The sequence below is a fragment of the Budorcas taxicolor genome, chromosome 18 (assembly GCF_023091745.1).
Source record: "Budorcas taxicolor isolate Tak-1 chromosome 18, Takin1.1, whole genome shotgun sequence".
Lineage (NCBI taxonomy): Eukaryota > Metazoa > Chordata > Mammalia > Artiodactyla > Bovidae > Budorcas > Budorcas taxicolor.
The window spans coordinates 42,422,508-42,443,395 of record NC_068927.1 but is presented as its reverse complement, the minus strand read 5'-3'; the positions used below and the strand labels follow the sequence as shown (position 1 = coordinate 42,443,395).

General features: G+C 50.9%; 1 protein-coding gene across 1 annotated transcript in view; it reads right to left on the bottom strand.

The window, feature by feature from the left end:
* The window catches only part of ZNF536 (zinc finger protein 536), a 251,035-nt gene extending 234,516 nt beyond the window's left edge, over positions 1 to 16,519 (bottom strand). Inside the window, exon 1 of the mRNA XM_052656676.1 lies at positions 14,350 to 16,519. Coding sequence (XP_052512636.1) covers positions 14,350 to 16,519 — 2,170 coding nt within the window. The remainder of the gene's footprint in view (positions 1 to 14,349) is intronic.
* Between the last annotated feature and the right edge of the window lie 4,369 nt (positions 16,520 to 20,888).

The following is a 20,888-nucleotide window of genomic DNA, read 5'->3' as shown; positions in this document are numbered from 1 at the left end:
CCCTGGGCAACTCTCTGACCCCCAGACTCCTTATGCCCTTGGCTCCTCCCAATCCTGGCAGACGGAGACCCGGCCAGGTCACAGAGCCACTGCAGGTCTGTGGTGCAGACTCTGCGCCATAATTTCAGGTGGTCTGGCACCTCGAGGGGGAGTGGTGGGCAGGCCTGAGTCCTAGCTGGCTTCTGGGCCAGGAGAGCACGTTTTCATTTCATTCAGTGCAAGTCGACAAGATCCCCGAACATCTGCTATATCTCATACCCTGCACGGGGGACCACGAGGAGAGCGCCCTGAGGGCAGCACGATCCTGTCCTCACGGACTCTTGCACCCACTCAGGGCACATGCTGGCTGAGCTCAGAACAGATGTTCCCTGGAAGGACACCCACCCTCAAGCCCCAACTTCTTCCAGGAGGAGCTGGAGGCCACAGAGGGCTTGGCTGTGAGATGCTGGAAGACAGGTCCCCTGCATTTGCCAAAACTCACATCCCAGGAGCCAGAGCTTCTGACTGAGGCTGAGATGGCAACAGGGAGGGGAGACCTCATTGGCAACTCCAAGGGGCAGGGCCCGGCTTCCCTGGTGACTCAGCAGTAAAGAGCCCGCCTGCTACTGCAGCAGACTCAGGTCGACATGAGTTCAATCCCTGGATCGGGAAGATTCCCTGGAGAAGGAAACGACAACCTGCTCCAGTATACTTGCCTAGGAAGCCCCATGGACAGAGGAGCCAGGCGGGCTACAGTCCATGGGGTCAGACACAACTGAAGCGACTCAACAACAACGAAGGGGCAGGGCCGGGCTCGGAACCAGATTCTCTCCCTGCAGGGAAGGCTGGAGGGTCACGGTGCTTCAAGGAAGCCAGTCTCACAGTAAGCTACCCACCACACACATCCTAGCTACACAACACACATCCCAACACCCACACCAGCACAGGCAGCACACACATCTCTACCAACACATGTATCAACACTCCAACACACACCGATATGGTTCCCCAACACACTTGACCATACGACACAAGCCTGATACCTATACCAACCCCCACACCACACACCATTATATACATCTTAGCACACACATCTCCACTAGCATGTGTCAACACACAAATATGCACTCTCCCAAACCACGCAGCCACACCAACATATTTGCATACCCTAATGCCATACCCAGCTGCTGCTACTGCTACTGGAGTCACTTCAGTCGTGTCCGACTCTGTGCAACCCCATAGACGGCAGCCCACCAGGCTCCCCCGTCCCTGGGATTCTCCAGGCAAGAACACTGGAGTGGGTTGCCATTTCCTTCTCCAATGCCTGAAAGTGAAAAGTGAAAGTGAAGTCGCTCAGTTGTGTCCAACTCTTCGCGACCCCATGGACTGCAGCTTACCAGGCTCCTCTGTCCATGGGATTCTCCAGGCAAGAGTACTGGAGTGGGGTGCCATCGCCTTCTCCAATGCCATAGCCTAGCGGCACTATACTCCCACACATGTACTGACCTTTATATCCCAACCCACCCTCACCTGTACACACACATACCCAGTGTGTGCATGTCCACTTCCACCCCAGTACATCCACAGTCCAAGACACACCCACCATGCATGCACACACACACACTCAAGCACAGAGCAACACATCCACCCTCAGCAACTACATCCAAAAAATTAAACCATCTTACAGATACACACACAGCAACACCCGCCCAGGACAACATGACCATGCCCACACATCCCAACGCAGACAACAAGTGTTCAGATGCACACTGGCCTCCAGACACACACACAATCACAACTGTGTACTGGATGCTCTAGTCCCGGAAGCTACGGGCAGTTTGAACCTGCTAATTCCCCTGCACCCACAACAGCAGACTCAGCTAACCTGTGTCCTCCCCGGGACCACCCTAGGTAGGTCCAGGGCAGTGTGACAGCCCAGGACATCCGCTTGGCACTGCCAGTGTGACGTGGCCACTTGATTCAGTTTTTAGTGCCACCAGGAGCAACAACAAAGAATCCGCAGCCCCTCCTCTGGAAGGCTTCCCAGATGACAACGCTGCCTCCTAATTTACACCTCAGAGGACGGTGCTGACCAGGGAGGAAGAACAGAGGCCCTCTTCTCTGTCTCTTCCTCTACCCATGGGGGAGCCCTCTCTTCTCCAGAAAGAGCTGGCGGGTGGGGAGAGCTGAGAGCATGCATCCACTAGACGGTCCTGGTTGTGCCAGCCCCGAGCCTCTGCCCCCTAGCCCATTCTCTGGCCCACCACCCGCACCCAGGGCCCCTTCCACCACCGGCCTGCAAAAGAGAGCAAGGAAGTGGAAACTGGCCGGCAAGCGTGGTGGAGCTGGGAGGGAGGCGGAAACCGAGCCTCAGGCAGGCTGCACAGGAAAACAGCCGGTCCCCCAAGTCACCAGACTGTGCTCCAGGGGCCCATCCCCTCGGCCTTGGGCCTCCAGGGGCACCCAGGGGACACAGCCACAGGACCCTGGTGACACGCTCTACATGTGACCTTGAGTAGGGGTTGGGGGGGTCCCTGCAACCAGAGCTTTGGGCAGTCACTTTAAGTCTAAGCGTGGCACTGCGGCTGGGTCCCAGTCGATCCTCAGCAGAGCCGAGCAAGCACTGGGCCATCCCCTTCCTTGATTCTTTTCTGGAAAGATACAAAGAGAGGGAAGGAGTACTCATCTGAGCTTCCCACTGTGTGTGAGGGCCAAGCTCCCACCGGCCAGTATGAAGCGGAGCTGGCAAGCAAGACTTCTGCCTTCAGCCGTGTGCACCCCATCCCCAGCATGACCCAACAGTGGAACCAAAAAGCAAGAGGTCAGACAGACACGGGTTGGAATCTCAGCTCCACCACTTCCTAGCTTTGTAACTCAATACAGCATCTCCATACAGTTTACATATCTGACACCCTCTCCTCTGCCAGACCACAGGCTCTGAGACACAGAAGCACAGAGAGGCTAAGGAGCGCTTGCTGGGTCACACAGCTCCTAAGGGCCAGAACTGGAGCCCTGCCCATGACCACCACCCTCTCCCACAGCCCAGCAAGGCCTGCCCCCAGGAGGGGAAGAGCAAACCCCCAGCTGCACTGAGTGAGGGGCCCTGGAGGCGCCCCCTAGTGGCAGGACCCCTCCTCCAGGGCATGGAGGCCTCACACAGGGACAGCATGTGGAAAGGCGCCCTGAGGACAGGAGCTAGGAGGGTCTTCCCAGCCCCGCCATCCACCAGGCACACAAGGCCCCTCAGAGATGACAGGGCCTCGCCACCTGCTCGAGGGTCGAACACAGACATCAACAAGAAATCCCCAAATTCCCAACTATGCAAACCCTAGTTCTCTGCTCAGTGGATGAGAACCTTGACAGTTACCCACAGGCCATGGAAACATTGGGAAGGGAGAGGAGAGGAGAGGATAAACAAGATGAAAGGGGTCTCAGAGCCTTCTAGACTTCACTACCCCGTCTCCTTCATGAGGAGGAGAACGCCCCGGCCCCAGGGAGGGGAGCGAGCTGAATAGCCCAGCAGGGTAGGTAAAGCCTGCCGTGTAGGAGGCCAAGCTCTGGCTGAAGTCTGTGCTCTACTAGGAGTCATTTCTTAAACACTAGAAAATGCATTTGTCTCTGGGTTAATAGCCAGGCTTGTGACCTTTTAATTCGCAGAAAATAAAGGGCAACTGAGGTCTGGTGTGTACCAGAGGAAATTGTTTCCACTCATTCTCATAGTGGGCCTGCATTTAGCTCATGATCCCCCACCCCGAAAGAAAAACGGCGCTCTCCGCAGGGCCCAACTTCAACTGATGCTGGACATTTTAACATATGAGGCGGTACAGCTCCCCAGATGACTCACCTGGTCCTCTGTGGGGACAGCTACGGATGGTTCTGAAGTCAGGTCGGCTTGGATAAAATGCAGAGAGCATCTTTCCCAGTGTGGGTCTGACAAACTCTCACAGGCTCGAACTGCAGGGTACCAACAAGAACCCACACTCCACCTGACACCTGACTCATGACCTCCATCTGCCCATGAACCACAGGGTGCTCAGGGGCAGGTGAGCTGGAGCAAGGAGCCTGCCTCTCGCTCCCTGGTGTGGAGCTCCACCCTGACTCTTCCTGCTGCCCCCTTCAGGGCAGTGCCTCACCCCACCCCCCGTGTCAAGTGACCAGCTGCCAGGACACACAGGCCACAAAGCTGCGAGTCCTCCACGAGCTCCCATCTGGCTCCCTTCTTGGCCTGAGGGGCCCTCCTCAAAAGCAGCGGCTGGACTCTCTGCCAGGGCCTTTTCGGCCGCAAGAAAACTGCCATTCACATCCAGGGAGAGAGAGGACAGCCAGTCACAGTGGCTGAGCTGGGGGTGCCTCCCTGGAAGTCACTGGGTGGGCCAGGTTCCACAAAGGGAAAGAGTTACCTGCCACAGGAGCTATTGAGGTGACTGGGATGGTTCTGCCACTGTTTCAGGTCCCTTGGGAACAAATGTGGGCACCAAGGCACATGGGTCTCCTCCAGGCACTTGGGCATCAAGGGGTACGTGCATGGGGCAGCCCTCCCATGCACCCACCCGTCTCTGATTAGGATTTGCTGGCTGCCAGGCTCAGGGCCTCTGGATACTACAACTTGTCCATACTCACCCTTGCATCCCCAGCACCTAGCACATGGCTCAGAGTTCAGAACCTACTTAATAAGCATTTGTCCTTGAATGAACAAATGATTTAACGAACAGACCAACAAACACATGAATTTATGAAAGAACAAATGAGTCACAGAGTTGCTTGGTGACAGGCAACTACCTGGCTTGAAGGAGACATATTTCAATATTACCTTGGGAGGAACTTGCTCAGTAAAATCTCCAGTACTGGAAGAAATGGACTCAAGACATGGCATCCTGCTGGGTAATACATGGGCTGCCATCCTGTGACTTGAGATTCCACTGCGAGGAGGTCCACTTCCGGAAACAGGGAACATAGTACTTATATGAAGCATTTATAAAAGTAGAGCTATTACTGAAGAACACGAGTGCACAAAGGACAGCCCATAGGCCAAATCCTTCTGTCACCTGGCTTTGTAAATAAAGTTTTATTGGAAACCATCAAGCACTTGCATTTATGACAGAACTGAGCAGTTACAAAAGAGCCCGCATGACCTACAACACCTAAATTTGTTGTTACTTGGACCTTTACAGAAAAAGTTTGTTGATCTCTGTGTTGAATATTCAACTGCAAAAAAAATGTTGTATATATTTAAGTAAAAGCTGGATCATATAGAAGTCTGCAATGTAAAAATTTTTTGTGTGTGTGAAATACATCTTTCAGTGCACAAAAAGGACTGGGAGAGAACAGACTAAAATGTTTGCAGTTAAGAAAAAAAAATGTCATTAAACAACAAAAATAGCAACAAAGAAGTCAGTAAATGGCCCTCTAGGAAGAGACCAAGTGGCTGGGGTTTGAAGGTCACTCCAACAGGACATTTCAGAGGGGGTCAGGCCCCATTTGGGAATGGATGCATGCTGCAAATGCTCTCCTACACAGGGATTATTTTATGTCACAGAGCAGCTTTGCTGAAGGATCACTTCAATTTTTCAAGGCAAATTACTTTAAAAAAAAGAACCTAAAACACCTATTTTAGCAGCAAATTTAACAAAATATATTTAGCAATAAAGAAAAGCATGTATCTGTCTTGGTCTTCAAGGAAACAACCACTGCACACATTTTATGTTGAGCTAAACATAAGCAAGTTGGAAATTTTCCAAAATGCCTCTCAAGATGATTGAAGACAACCGAGGGTGTCCAAAAACCACGGTGACAACCACTGAGCTAAGAGTTTGGGGACATTACTTTAATGAAGAGATGAGAGCGCCATGAAGGGGACCTGTCTCATCATACATCAAATGGCTTTGGAACTGAGGTCAAACCAGAGGAAAGAAACTGGTGTCCACCCAAATCCCAGCCCAGCAAGATGCCTCCCCGGGGGAAAGAATGGACCCTCTCTGGCATCCACAGCACCCAACTGCTAAGCTGCTAAGTCACTTCAGTCGTGTCCGACTCTGTGTGACCCCATGGACTGCAGACACCCAGGTTCTTCCATCCATGGGATTTTCCAGGCAAGAGTACTGGAGTGGGTTGCCATTGCCTTCTCCTATAACTGCATAGTGATACACCAATTCAACTTACTGCTATGGGGAAAAAACACCATTTAATGAGACATGAAGACAAAGCATAAACCCAACTAAAGGCACAGCACTGAAGGCCCAGAGGTAAACAGCATGGTCACCCCAAGGTGTGCCCTGCTCCCAGCAAAAGCTGAAATGTGACCCCACCCCTTAAAAGCAAGTGATGAGGCATCAAAAGCCAACCCACCCACCACCCACTTCTTTCTGTCAATACCTGGCTGGGCATCCCCAAAAGATGGCTGGCCCCGCCAGGAAGTCAGCTTGTCCTGTGCCTCCCATAGCCTGCAGACACATGCCACATGTCACACAAAACCCCAATGATGACAGCAACGAAGACGCGGGTCCCCCAAGCAGCCAGGCCCTGGACAGCCTTCCCTCGGTAGGAAAGAACAGACCCAGGCACCGAATTCCACCCACCACCGCCTCTACAAACAACACAGCTCCCTTTGTGCCTTGGCCCACCCATCAGGGAGCCGGAGGGAGTGTTCAGACATGCACTGTTTTGGAGTTCTGCAGCCTGTTTTGAAGATGCGGATCAAGGAGAGGATGGCAGCGAATCTCTGTGCTTAGCTCAGCCCTGTCTGTCACAAGCCAGGCTCCCCAGTCCCCCGTTCTGCCTCCCCAGCACATGTTAGAGGTACAGGATTCACCTCTTAGATTATATCAACAAGCTCCATTATTACAGAGTTGTCTCGGTAACTAACCAGGACTGTCCTGGCTGGCTCCACACATTTGCACCCACAGCATACCAGGACTTAGGTGAAAACAGTAAGCAAAATGCAACACAAGATAAATAAATGGAAATACAGCTCCAGGAAATTGAGTGCACTCCTGACAAAGAAAAGCTACACCAGATCTGGCTCAGAATTCAGTGGAAGGGCCCAGCAGAGTGAAAATCCACGTGCACAGCAAGGAAGACCCGCTTTAGCTACCCTGAGCCCTGCTCAGGTGCCTCGCTGCTCAGGTTCTGCCCAAGAAAAAAGGCCCAAAACTCTGCCCAAGACCTGTTCCCCTGAGCTCCTTTGCAAGGGCCCACAGCTTTCCGAGAAGGGGTTTCCAGATGGCGCCTGGCGGCAGCAGTGCCAAACTCCACAGCTTAAGTAAATGTTGCCGTCGCCCCGTCCTGCCAGGAAAAGGCAAGGGGGACCCACGGCTCTTCTCAGCTGCTGCGACGCTTGCTTCCTGGAGAGAACAGCGTCCCCACCACCTGCCCCGCACCCTGCTGGAGAGCCCCCTTTCCTCTGCATTTGTGAGCTTCACTGCCCCTTTCTACATGCCAGCCCAGTCCACACGGGTGGGGGATTAGCTGTCAGATGCCAACAGAGGAGAGGGAAGTGAGGAACCCAGAAGGGCAGCAAGCAGGCCCAAGGGTCGCAGATGGCAAAGGTTCCAGCCCAATCATCACGAATTTGGGACGTTTGCACAAATCCAATCTCCTGATCTCTGCAGGTGTTTCTCCACCCCTACCATCAACGCTCCAAAACAGCCTGACAGTTATGGGAGCTAAGGCTCACTTCTCTTCCGGCCTCACATACTCAGAATGCTCCCAGCACAGGTCTCTCCCGGGTCTCCCTCCATTCTCCACCTCAACATCCCAAATATCCCAGAGGCTTCCCCCAGAATCCAGGGGAATCCTGAGGGCCAGTGAAATAGGAGGTTTACTGAAGCCTGTACCTGTCTCCACCCCGGAGACATCAGGGCTACCTCCCAAAACCTCCTCCAGAGGAGGGCAGAGACAGGCACTGGCTGAGGTGGAAAGCAAGGAAGACTCCCTGCTTTACCCGCTCAGGAGTGAGTGTCTCATAACAGGCACAAAGCTTCACGCCAATGAAGGGTTCGAAGGCACAAGAGCCCAGTGGAGAAGGGATCTGGCGAACAGGAGGACCCCAAGGTGCTTCCCAAACAGAGACAGTTCCCACTCTGTAGGAGCGGCTGCTGGCAGTGCTGACACGTTGAGCCTACGTTCCCAGGAGCCTGAGAAGGAATAGCAAGAGAGTGGGTGGGTGAAAGGCGGCTCCAGGCAGCTCACGACACATGCTTTGGACCAACAAGCAGAGGCCACGCTGTGGCCATTTGCAAAGCAAACCTCTAATTCCAAGGTGGTGGCCAACCTGAGCCCGAACCTCCCATTCCAGCTAGTAGCAATCACGCACCTAATGCTTCACGCTCAGTTTTGAACACTAACTGCTTAATTCTTTGCCTCATTGTAACCTGTCCTTTTGCCTGGAAAATCCCATGGACGGAGGAGCCTGGTGGGCTGCAGTCCATGGCGTCGCTAAAAGTCGGACACGACTGAGCGACTTCGCTTTCATCCATTGGAGAAGGAAATGGCAACCCACTCCAGTGTTCTTGCCTGGAGAATCCCAGGGACGGGGGAGCCTGGTGGGCTGCCATCTATGGGGTCGCACAGAGTCGGACACGACTGAAGCGACTTAGCAGCAGTAGCAGCAGCAACCTGTCCTTAGCTAATCTGTGTTTTTCTTATTATCATTAAATTTAGATTTAAAAGAACGTTTGTTCCTTGTATTAACATGCATACAGAAGGAGCACACCATCGCGGATATGCGGGGCTTCCTGAGTTCTCGGGCAGGAGCACAGCATCCCTAAGAGCACAGGAAGGGGGCCCGAAGGTGGACGGAGTGAGGCGAGGCAGCTAAAAACAGCAGGGCTCCAGTGATCCTGCGGAGGGAATCAACCCCCTGGACAGAAGACGGTGTCCTGGGAATCTGGGAGTCCTTGGGAACGAAGAGGAAAGAGGCTTTGCTTCTGGGATCTTGGGTCACACATCTTTTCTCTCACACTTCCTATTTGAAGACTTTTAGACCCAGTATGATTTCTCTCTTTCTGAAATGCTAAGTGACGGCGCCATCGGGCAGCCCTGTGGAGGTGGGATTTACAGCTCCACGCAAAGGGGTGAGAGAGGGAGCCAAGGCCCCAGAGTGGCACTGAGCGTTCCCAGGCTCAAGACAATCAAAGGGCACAGAGTGATCGGAAGTTTATAAAAAGGGGCTGCTGTCAGGCGTCCGGCCCCCTCACAGGAGACAGGCAAGGTGAACCAGCATCTGAGGGCTCCTGTTCCCAGCTCCAGCACCATGCCAAGCGGGCGGACCACCTCCAGTCCCAGCAGAAAGGCAGGAGAGCAGAGGGAGCCCACTGGACCCCTGACCCCTGCCCCGTCGGACAGAAGTCTGGCCAGCCTACTACCCAGGCTGGGCCAGCTCCCGGGAGGCAGGACCCACCAGCATCTGCCCGGCCATGGCTTCGGCACACACAGCCGAGCCTCTGTAAATCTCCACAAACACGGCGGCCGCCTGCACACTCTTCCACGTCGGGACGGAAAAGCTGCATATGGCGCTTGGTTTTAACAGCTGAGCTTTAAAAAAGTGCAGCTTTTCATCTCACTGAACCAGCTCCCAAATTAAAGGGTGGGGGAGGGAGAGAGAGGAGGCAGGAAAAGAGAGAAGCTGAAGTGGGCAGGGGGAGCCTTCCACGCTAAATTTGATTTTATAAGGAATTTCAGACTAGTATCTGCTCCAAAGGTCCCTCTGGAAAATGAAATCATAGTCCCTGTTTGTCGTCCCCAAGTTTACTAATTTCATCCTCTAAAAAATAACTTTCTTTTTTCTGCTTTTAATAAAAATGAAGGAGTCTATCAATGAAGAAATCACTCACAGGCCTTAGATTGGGTTAACAATTTTTAAGCAAATTTGTAAATGGGATTATTGTTTTCCAAAGTTCCGCTTAGCCAAGAGATTAGTGGCCACAATGCCCAGGGGGCGTCCCCTGGTCCTTTTAATTCCCTGCCTGGAGGTGGAAGGTGCTGGGAGAGGAATGGGAGGGAGAAGCCTGATACAGGGCAGTTTTCCTGGAATCGCCTGGAAACTTTTACTTTCTGTTTCCTCTGCTGATAATGACTGTCTTCGCTCTGCAGCCAGACCCCCTCTCCTCTCCCAGCCCCCTGTTGCTGCCTGCCATCCCTGAGCTCCAGTATAAAGTTTGGCTTTTGCAGCAGGAAGCAGCTGGGCCAAGCAACCAGCGAATGATAATGACCTCAGAAATCTGCTGTTCGCTCGGCAACAATAGGGTGCTCAGTCTACTGGAAAATTGTGTTCATCAGCTAACTCTGCTCAGTTACTAATTGACATTGCCAAATATTTTAAGAACAATTGGAATGCACAAGCAAAAAAAAAAAAAATTTTAAGATCTTAATCCTCAGACTTAAATTTTTTTTTTTCTTTTTTTCCCTTCTTTCGAGCGCCCAGATTTGTTTGTGTGGAGCAGGCAGTGGTTATCATGAATGGGGGCAGGGAGGAGGAGCCACATGAGAAAAAGAGGTGGAAAAGAAAGAAAATCTATCATATCACTATACACCCGATGTAAATGCAGGGGAGCCCTGGATAAAGGCCTTTGATGCTGTGGTCAATGGGCCAGCACAGGATGGAGACCCAGCATTTCAGGAATGCGGCTAGGGCAACAAAAGAAGAGCCCGCAAGGCTTCCAGCCCAGCTGATCAAATAATCCTTGTCCATGACAAAATATCATACCAGAAGTAGTAGGGGTTAACAGTATTTTTATCTTTGCATCTCTTCCTGCCTGGCTTTTCATTGATCACGTAACTTAGCCGACTTTATTTAATGAACAGAGGGTCAACGCATTCAATTACCCCTTTCCCACCATCAACACTTCAATTAGCCCCTCTCCAAAATTATGGGGAATGCAGAAGGTAACTGCCCTGTTGGATATAATGAACAGTATCGTTTCTTAGTACATTAAGTTTTAATTATTCTGAGCGTGATTTCCAAAGCAAAATCTAAAGAAACAGAACTTTGGTTGTCTTCTGACTCAGGCTAAGGCTAGAATCGGAGCGCAGCCTTAGATGAGATTTTAGGGAAAGATACAGAGATTAATGTCGTCGGAGAGTCTGCACGCGAGCCAGAAATGAGGGAGCATCAAAACACCCGCCCCACTTTCTAAATGTCATAAAAGAGTAAAATTTTTAAGCCGCTGCTTTCCGAACAGTTTCCCTTTGCACTGTACACGGAGGCAGAAATGACATCTACTATGGGGTGAAATTAGTGGTAAGACAAATCAGCAACAACAAGAACAAATAAAACAAAGGGGAAAGATGGGGAAGTGATCTGTGTGACTAGTTTTGTCCATTTTCTGTTAGAAAATATGACCTCTCAATTTGTCAAAGGTCCTAGTTTTCGCAGTTGATCTTAAGCTTGGTTCTCAGCAGTTTGGAGAGCCAAAGAACAAACACATTTTCTGGTTCACTGGAATCATTTTCACATGTTCACTGATTCAAACATTCTTTTGCTCACATAACAAACAGCTGCATCCCACATTAGCCTAGCCAGTGACAGTCGCCCATCTCGGCAATAACTGTTTGATTGCAAACTTGACCCCGTCTTCGTCTCGGTCTGAGCAAGACATTTTTAAACAGCCACTCCGTTCCAATCCTCCTTTGCAAAGAATTACATCTGATAACAAAGGACGTCTCTGCCACTCATTGTAAGCCTTCTTCTGGAGATCTGTTCTAAGAGGCTCTCTGTAAAAAGGTTTTTTATGATGAATTCAGAACTACTATCATGTTAAGAGCAGCGATTTATAAAGAAGAATTCATTGGTTAAGATCTGAAAAAATAGTTTCTCAGGCCCTACTGACCCAGTTTTCAACAAAAAAAAGAATCAAGTGATGCAAATTAAGTTTTGCGACATTGTTATGCAGTCTGAGAAATTTGTAAAACTGTGTTTTTGCAGCTATTTCTTAATAGAAGCCTTAATAAGTACTTCTTTCTTTACTTAAGGGCTTAAAGATTTTTTTTCTCCCCTTCACCTTGCAGGTTTCTCTCTAACAGGTGATAATAAAATACCTATTGTGTCAAGATTTTTATTTAAATGCTTATTTTAATCGCACTTTATACAAATCAGACTTGTTAGAAAGAAGAGGGAGGACTAACCCGATTTGGTTAAGGGTCCTAATCCCAGGAAAACTTGAATGGCCCAGGCGTGCAACTGATTTAGGCTGCATATTGGTATGCCATCAATTTTCCTACTTAGTCAGAAAATTATGAAAGGGTCTAATTTGAATATGAAGAAAACAAAGAAGTCAACCAGAAATGAAAGAATCAGTATTCACAATTGTACGATACTTCAATGAGGAAAATCAAAGTGAGAAGATAACCACAACTCAAGTACAATTCTCCTTTGAGTCCCAAGCCCGGTTGGTTCTTTTAAGCAAAATGGACTTTCTTCAACAGAGTATTTTCAGATTTGGAAACAACAGAGATAGGAATAGCATGAGGCTATCACTTGGCCAGAAGGTGAGAAAAACACGGTAAACACGTCATTAATAGAGCCGAACATTTGGTGTCGGAATATTCTGCTGAGACCTTTTCATTTCAGCGGGGCTGGGAGACAGATGAAAATCTGTCAGTGTTAACTCCACGTCACTCCAAAAAGTTAGGAAAGCCAGTTTGTGCTCTGCTTTCTGCCCCCAGAAAGATCCCCAAATCCAAAAACCGTGAGATGACACTCTCCAGGAGAGGGGACCTCCTCACAGGAGGCCGGAAGTAATCCATCCTGACAATGGGACGCCTGGCACTTTGCTGCCTTCCTGCACAAAGATCCACCTCAGAGCGCTCGCCATCAGGCAGTGACCCTGGAGAACCCTTGCCTTGCCAAGTTCTGGGCGGTGGTCACTCCCGGCAACGTGGCCTAGCCCTCCGTGGTGCTGCAGTCCTCCTCAGACGCTTCCAGTGTGTCAGCAGAAGTGAACTGCAAACGAGGCTAGAACTCCAGGAGTAGATAGTGTGTTTTGTGGGTGTTTAAGCAGCGGCATTAAGTGCTATCGGAATCTCTGGAATGTGCAGCGCAGATTTACGTGTCTTAACAATTCTTTACTGGTTCGTAATAAGCCAGCGGACTCACACTTTATTTTAATACTAATTTTGTCCTAGAAGAAGGGAATACTGATGCATGACAAGAACAACACAGCTAAGCTGGCATCTACTTAATAAGTGTAGCAGTGAATTGCCTCCAATACTGAAATATTTATCGAAACTGAGAAGGGAAAAAAAGGAAAAGGGTAAAAAAAAACACTTAAAAAATGACCCTCACCAGGGTGTTGCCACATCTTTAACAGTGGGCAATGCAGTGCCTTGAGGTGCCTCAAACTGTCTTTCATTTTCTAGACTTAATGGCTGATTGCAGAAATCAATGTTGCCATTAGTAACAGGGTATTTGTTATGGCATGATTTCCTCTGTTGTTAGGCTGCAGAATGATTACAGTATTAGCGAGATGCTTTCTTTATAAAGGGCTAGAGATATAACTTTCAATTTACTATCCATTAGTAAGGGGCTTTGGAAATATGGATGAAGGCAACAAGCTTACCTGCTGTTAGGTAGTGATTTTAATTTAGCTGTCTTAGGATAGTGGGATTTTTTTTTTCTTTTTTTTTCCCCCCTCAAACTGGGCCAGGAAGCTTCAGCATTTCACAGACATTTTGATGACAGATTTTCTGCTTTGCTATTTTAGACCCCAAAGCTGTATCGCCCATGTAACATAGTACAATTTAAGACATGAAGTCGCGCATCTGTGTTGCAAACCTCTGTGCTTTTCCAAACCATCAGAGGAGAATGATGTGGTTCTTCAGGTTATAGACACATAACAGGTGAACCGAGCTGTACTTTCGGAAGGGGACTGGAGACAGGCTAGGTCTAAGAAGAGATAATGCAAGGCCCAAATGAGACAATTATGGGCATACAGTTGGGGGCACAGATCATGAAGGTCTGAACTTACACAATCACATCCATGGATGGAGCCAAATGGCAGCTCCTGGGTTCCTGAGGCAATGGCAGATGGGGGTCAGGGAATGAAATGGGGCCAGGCAATCTTAGGGGCAAGGTACGCTATGCCCACTGGCAAACATACCAACCTGCCACCTCTCCACCACACGGGAGAAGGACTGACTTACTTTCCTGGTGGCCAGGGCTCAAGGGAAGGTCACAGAGTTGAAATGACAGCCTTCTCTTAAGGCAGGGCCCACAGGCAAGGTCCACACAGCACCAGGACCACACCGCAGTGACCTCAGGGCTGACCCTGAAGGGGAGCAAGGGCCCCTCCCCACTGAGGTCAGCACAGAATCAGGCCCCGGGGTAGGGAGAACCCTGGCTCTGACCACTGTTCCCCATCTCCCCCAACAACCTACCTGAGGAGGACGGCGAGGAGGGGTGCGGGCTGTCCTCCTGGGCGCTCCCGGTCTGCGAGAGCCCGCCTCCGACCCCGCTCTCCTCGGTGACGTTGGAGGAGCCGGGCGTGGTGGAGCGGCTCACCGACTGGGACTCCTGGTCGCTGCCCGAGCCGCGCCGCTCGTCGGGGCCCCCGTGCAGCCCATCCTCGTCACCCTTGCGGTCCCTCTTGTGCACGCGGGAGTGCACGACCACCTGGTGGTAGGTGCGGAACACTCGGCCGCAATCCGGGCACTCGGTGGGCTTCTCCTTCAGGCTCCCGGGACCCTGCAGGTTATACTCGAGAGCCTGGTTGAGCCCGTGTGACAAAAAATCCCGACTGCCTTCTAAAGGGTCGAGCTTATTTGGCAGGTCTCTCTGATTGCCCACTTTAGTGCTGTGAACCAAATCAGCAGGCATTTTCTGCTTGGAGCCATCTGCTCCCACTAACACGTACTCCCGCTTCTCCTTATCAAACAGAACTCCGGCGTTTGCCAAAGTGTCTTCGTGGTTGCGCTGTAGCTGGTGCTCTTTAGACAAGAAGCCGTGTTCCATGGCCATGCCCCTGGCCATGAGCTGCCAAGCCTGGTAGCTGTTCACGGGGTCCATCTCAGCAGCCTTGGCCGCCGCCTGCAACCGCTCGATGCAGCTGGATTTCAGCGGCGGCACCAGGTTGAGGCATCCTAGGAGGGAGTGCTTGTCGCCCTCAGGGACACCGTGGGCCATGCTGGAGATGGGGGTCAGCAGCTTCCCCACCACCTCCTTCTCTTTCAGGGGCAGCTCACCTTTGCCGTAGAGCTGGCTGGGCTCGCTCAGGCTGGCTTTGTCTGCGGCCATGAAGCCGCTCTGCAGGCAGGAGAGATACCTGGAGTACAGGTTGGCATGGGCCTCTTGGGACATGCTGCCCATGGGCACAGGCACCTCGGGGTCGCTGGGGGACTTGTTCTTCACGGACAGCTTGTTGAGGTGGACCTTCATGTGGTTCTTTAGGAACCAGGGCTCTTTGAAGCGCCGGCCGCAAATCTGGCAGCAGTGCTCGAAGGAGTCCTTGTGCTTCCGCATGTGGCCCTTCAGGAACCACGCCTGGCTGAACACCTGCCCACACACCTCGCAGCGGAACTCGTTGGCAGACTGCTCCCCGCCGCCGTTGGGGCCCTGGCCCTGGGCCGACTCGGCCGTGATGTGGGCCTTCTCCACGTGGCTTATGAGCTCCTCCTCCTGCGAGGCGGCGAAGTCACACAGCGTGCACTTGTAGGGCTTGTGCAAGATGCGGATGTGGCGGTCTAGCTCCTCCCGCTTCTTGAACTTGCCCTTGCAGAAGGTGCAGCGGAAGCCAGCGGCGGGGGCCACCGCATCCTCCTGCACGCTGGCTGGCTTGGGCGAGGGCACTGTGTTGGCCACGTCGGGCACGCTGTGGTTGGTGGGCAGGGCCAGGTTGCAGGCGGCCAGCGGGGCCTGCTGGGCGTGCGCCAGGGGCTTCAGGTCGGGACGGGGCTGAAGCAGGCTGCTCTTCATCTGCTTGTCCCGCAAGATAGCCCTCTCCTCCAGCTCGTGCAGCAGGCGGTTTTCCTCGCGCACCCGCCCGCGCCCCTTCCCAAGATTGCCCAGCTTGTGGGTCCGCAGGTGGATCTTGAGGTTCCCTTTCTGCGCCGCCCGGTGGTCGCAGTACGGGCACTTGAAGGGCTTCTCGCCGGTGTGAGTGCGCATGTGCAGAGAGAGGATGCTGTTGAAGCGGAAGCGCTTGCCGCACAGTGGGCACGGGTACTTCCGGTTTTTGCGGGCGTCGTCCTCGATGTCGCTCATCTGGGACATGATGCCCAGGTTCTGACCGTTGAGGAACTGCTGCAGATCCACCCGCCCGTTGAGGCTGGTGTCCACGTCCCGGCCCAGCTGGTTGGCCAGGAGCGCCATCTGACTGCCCATGGGCTGGCCACTCATGGGCACGTGGGCCTTCTCGTCGAGAGGCGCGGGGGTCTTCTCCTCGGGGTTGGGCCGCGGATGTAGCTCGGGGAAAGCATGGCTGAGCTGGGAGGTGATCTGGTGCAACTTCTGACTCATGGCATACTGGCCGTTGAGGACGGGGCCGCTTAGATGGGGCTCTGCTTCCGGCGCCGCCGAGGACACTCCAAGGCACAGACTGGCTTCTTCCATCCCTGAAAATAAAGAAAGAGTTCAGATCTGTGCCAGGTACCGTGGCACAGTGAATCAACAGCATCAGCTGGTGGGGAATTTGCATTGCATGCCTTACCTACACATAATAATGCTAAGGAATTATAGTCAAAAACAATAATAAAAAAATGAATTATTAAATGCCAATTATGCAATATGGCATTGCTCCTCCAATTTGTTTTGGCGATAGATCGTCTTCCTTGTATTTTCTATTTACAGACTGCAATTATTCATTCACGTTTAAATTATTAATGTTTTACCACTTTCAACACCTAATAACAAATCAGGGGTCTACATGTTAAACGTTTCCTCCTCTCCCCCCTTTAGCACCTGCACCTGTTGGTTCAGTTCAGAGTTTGTCAAGGAGCAGAATGGCTTTAACTAAAACACCAAACTGACTCACTTGGAACTTTTGTTTCTGGTTACTATATTCAATACGTTCGCCAGTCGGAGATGAAAGAGATTATTTTATGATTTGGCAAAAAAAATCCAACCCAATGGCACGATATTTACTGGTACATAATAAAACAAGATAATGTTTTGGGAAAAAATAAAGGACAGGCTTTAGAACAATAAAAGGGATTTTGCTTTAGTCAACAAAAAGTGCAGTAATATCTCATTAAGCTGATTAGTATGCTGCTTAGAAACAGTACTAGGTGCTGTAACACATGATTATAATCATAAAAATCCTTCAGTGTTTGCAAGGAAGCATTAACGAGGTATATTAAATTTTAAGGAGACTGCGAGTAGCGGCTTTGCAAACCTTAGAGATTAAGATTTAACCCTTCTGTTACGAAACACTGTTATTTTGTTATTTGGTAACCGTGCCCATCAAAAGGAGTATAAATTATCTCATGATGGAATCTTAGTGGATTGTTGAGACTGCTCAAATTTGGGTAGGGGGTAAAGACTTACACTGCAGAGTAAGTGTAAGAACAGGCTTACCCTGTTCTTCAACTGGCATGATATCTGCAGCAGAGACTTTGATTGGGCTTAAAGAGATCTTTTATAGAACTGGATAAAAACCAATTAAAATCCAGGGACGATGCCATAGGAAGTCTCAACCAAGTCTGAGTGTTTTTAATAACTTTCCCAATATACAGTAATGAGTACAAATTGTACCTGCAGTATGTGTTTTGCAGAAAATGAGAACTCAAAGCTGTTTGTTAAACACTAACACTCAAAGCAGGTCTGCATAATTGTCTTTAATAGTCCTCTCTGCCCCTCTCCAGCCTATGCAGAATTGCTAAAGCCGGATCGTTCTGGGATGGAGCAGAAGGAATAGGCCCCTCTATATCAGAGCATGTGGGGAGCTCAACTTTGAAAGGCAATGAATCCATGCCTGGGGTCCTTCTATTTCCAGATCTGTCTTCCACTTGAAGGAGTCCAAATTTGTTTCCCGCCACTGAAACAGTTATTGCACATCCATCCCCTTTGTATCCCAATGTTTAGATGTGTTGGCCAGCCAGGTGGTCCAGGAGTACGGCTTAACCCCAGCCAGGATTGATTCCTGGGCCAAGCAGTTCCCCAGGGGAACGTGTGGGGACAGAGCTCAACTGTGGAGGAAGCACATTCAGCCCTGGTGGGGTCGGCTGCCTACTGGGCTTCCAGCCAGGCAGACTGTGTGCGGATGGAGGTTCTCCAACAGGAGACCTGACTTCCTTGGCAAGAGGACAGAGGCTGTGAGTCTGTCTTGCAAGAGAGGAGAAGAAAAAGACATGATGTTTATTTCCAGGAGGGAGAGAAACTGCAACCATGGTGCAGGGTTAACTATCCATGAACAACTACACACACTCACACACACAGACAAGCACGTGGTCACTTGGAGTAAAAGAATGCTTTCAGTTTGTCTCTGGTGGCAGTCTGTACTCAAAAAAAAAAACAAAATAAAAAGAAGAAAGGAAGGAAGGAAGAAAGAAAAAAGCTCATTTTGGAGCCTGGTCAGAAAGGGGTAATTTCTCATGGAGATTCTTGCATTCATTCAGTAGACTTGCTGAGTTTCCACCATGTGCCAGGCCCTGTCCTTGGCACTGAAGATGCACTAGTGGATAAGACTGGCCAGCCCCAGCACTCATGGCACCTGCTGACCAGCAAGGAGGAGCAGGCCCAGTGTGAGAAGTTGCTGGAGCGGGACTGGGACCGAGAAGGCCCCTGTCTAGAGCCATTTTACCACCTTCAAGCCCCATCCAGCTGCTCTGGCTCCTCTCCTGAGCAAACACGGATCATAACCCCAAAGCCACTTGGGAGTGCTCAAAATTCCACCCAACAGCTCTGGGGAAGTTTGGAAAGTCCAAAGCCAACACGGATGGCCCACTGCCAAAAGCTGCCCAGTTGGCCTGCTCAGAAGACATGAATCCAGGAAGACGGGCTATTTTCAGGTTACTGCTGCTGAGCTGACGCCAGTTAAGCAGGAGGGAGAGGAGGCTGAATGTGCAATACAGCAAGACCGCACATCAGGTTGGATGAGCAGCATCACGCTGAGGACCACATCCCCCACCTCCGGTCATGCTGTACACGTAACAGCTCAACTTGCCAGATAATGAACCTGAGGCGTTTTCAAGTTAGCTTTGAATATGGAATTCTTTTATATGCTCAATTTTTTTTTCCCCCACAGTCAACAAAGCTTTTTTTAAACACCCTTTAAGCAACCAGTCTTAAGGAGCCATTGTTGACCACAGAATATTCCAGAATATGCTGAGGCACCAGCGGCTCCATCCCCTCATGCAGGTCTCAACTACATATCCCCTTCTCACAAAGGCCCTCCATACCCACCTCAACACAGAAAACTAAAGCCCCAAAGCCTCTCTCTGCCCCATTATCTTACTTTCTTCTTCAGGGCACTTATCACAGGAGGGGGTGCAGTTTTCTTATTGACCCTCTTGCATATGTGCAGGCAGGATCATGTCTTCCTTGATCACAAATAAAGCCTCAGGGCCTAGAGCAGAGCTGTATTATTGTAAGTTCAGATCGTTATAACTGAATGGACGATGATTGAACAGACCCTATAAACATAGCCCATAAATGAAGGCTAGCCTGTAGTAGAAACACTTTCACCCCAACTTCATGGAAATCAAATTCAGCTTTTGCACAAGTCCTTGAACATCCAACAATCGGAATCTGTCAGAGTCAGAAAGGTCCTGTGTTTCCACCCAGAATCTGGTGGTCTAGAAGTAGCCAAGGGAGAACCATGCCCCTCCACCAGCATTTCCACTGTAAGTACTCACAGTGGCCATCTGGGCTTAGATCACCTCTGACCCCAGCTGCTGGCACTAGGAGACAAAGAGCAATTAGGTCCTTCAGAACTTGATCAGCCATCCTGGGGTCCATGGGAGAACCCAGAATTTCAGCAGAGCTGGAGGAGATGCTCTGAGGATTACGGCCCTCAGCCCCTCTAATGAGCCCCAGCAAAGACTGTGCTGAGCCCCACAGTGTGGCAGGGTCAGACATCATCTCAGAATGCTCTGTGAGACCTGACACCCTGTGATTCCACGAGCAGGTGCAGGCGTAGCCATGGGTCAGTCACAACCAATGCCAGCTGATAGACTCAGAGCAAGAAAGGGGAGTGTGAGTTCTTGGAAAGAGCAAGGGGTAATTGGTGTGCTGTCCCTGGGCCAAAGCAGCCGAGGCAGGACAAGCTGGCCCCAGGCCCAGCCTGAGACTCACAAAACCTGGGTCAGCCCCAATTTCTCCAGCCTTGACACCTCACCCATCCAGAATTCCTTTACCCCTTATCTCACTCATTCAGTAAATGCTTGCCCGGGGCCTTTATGTAACTGCCCTCAAGGGCTTCTGGGTCAAAGGGGCCAGTGCAGGCAAAGCCATCAGTAAGGGGGAAGCAATGAAAAGGCCCCAGAGAGACTGAATTCAAAGTTGAGAGAAAGGAGAAACCATTGCAATCGAGGTATATAGGTGTGTGTGTGTGTGTGTGTGTGTGTGTGTGTATGTGTGTGTGCACGTGAGTGTGTGTGTACAGGAATATGACCGTGTTGGGGGAGGGGCAGCAAGCCCCTAAGTGAATTTCCTGTAGCAAGAAATACAAGAAATCCCTGGGAAATAAAGGGATCACTTATCCTACTGATAAAAGGTTGGATCTAACGCAGCCCTAAGAGCTCAGGGGCTGGGAGGTGGGGCTGCCTCCAGGGGTTCATGGTTCTGGGAGAAGGTGGCATTTCTCCTTTTCCCGTCCTCAAGGAGCAAGCACAGGGAAAACGCCTTCCCTTTGGGACCACAGTGCTTCCTCGTAGAACGTATGTCAGTGTCCCTGGCAGACACTCTCCTGCCCTGACAAAGGGGGCAGACACACACATCCACAGGCAGCACTGCCCCACATGGTCCCTAATAGCCCGGGAGC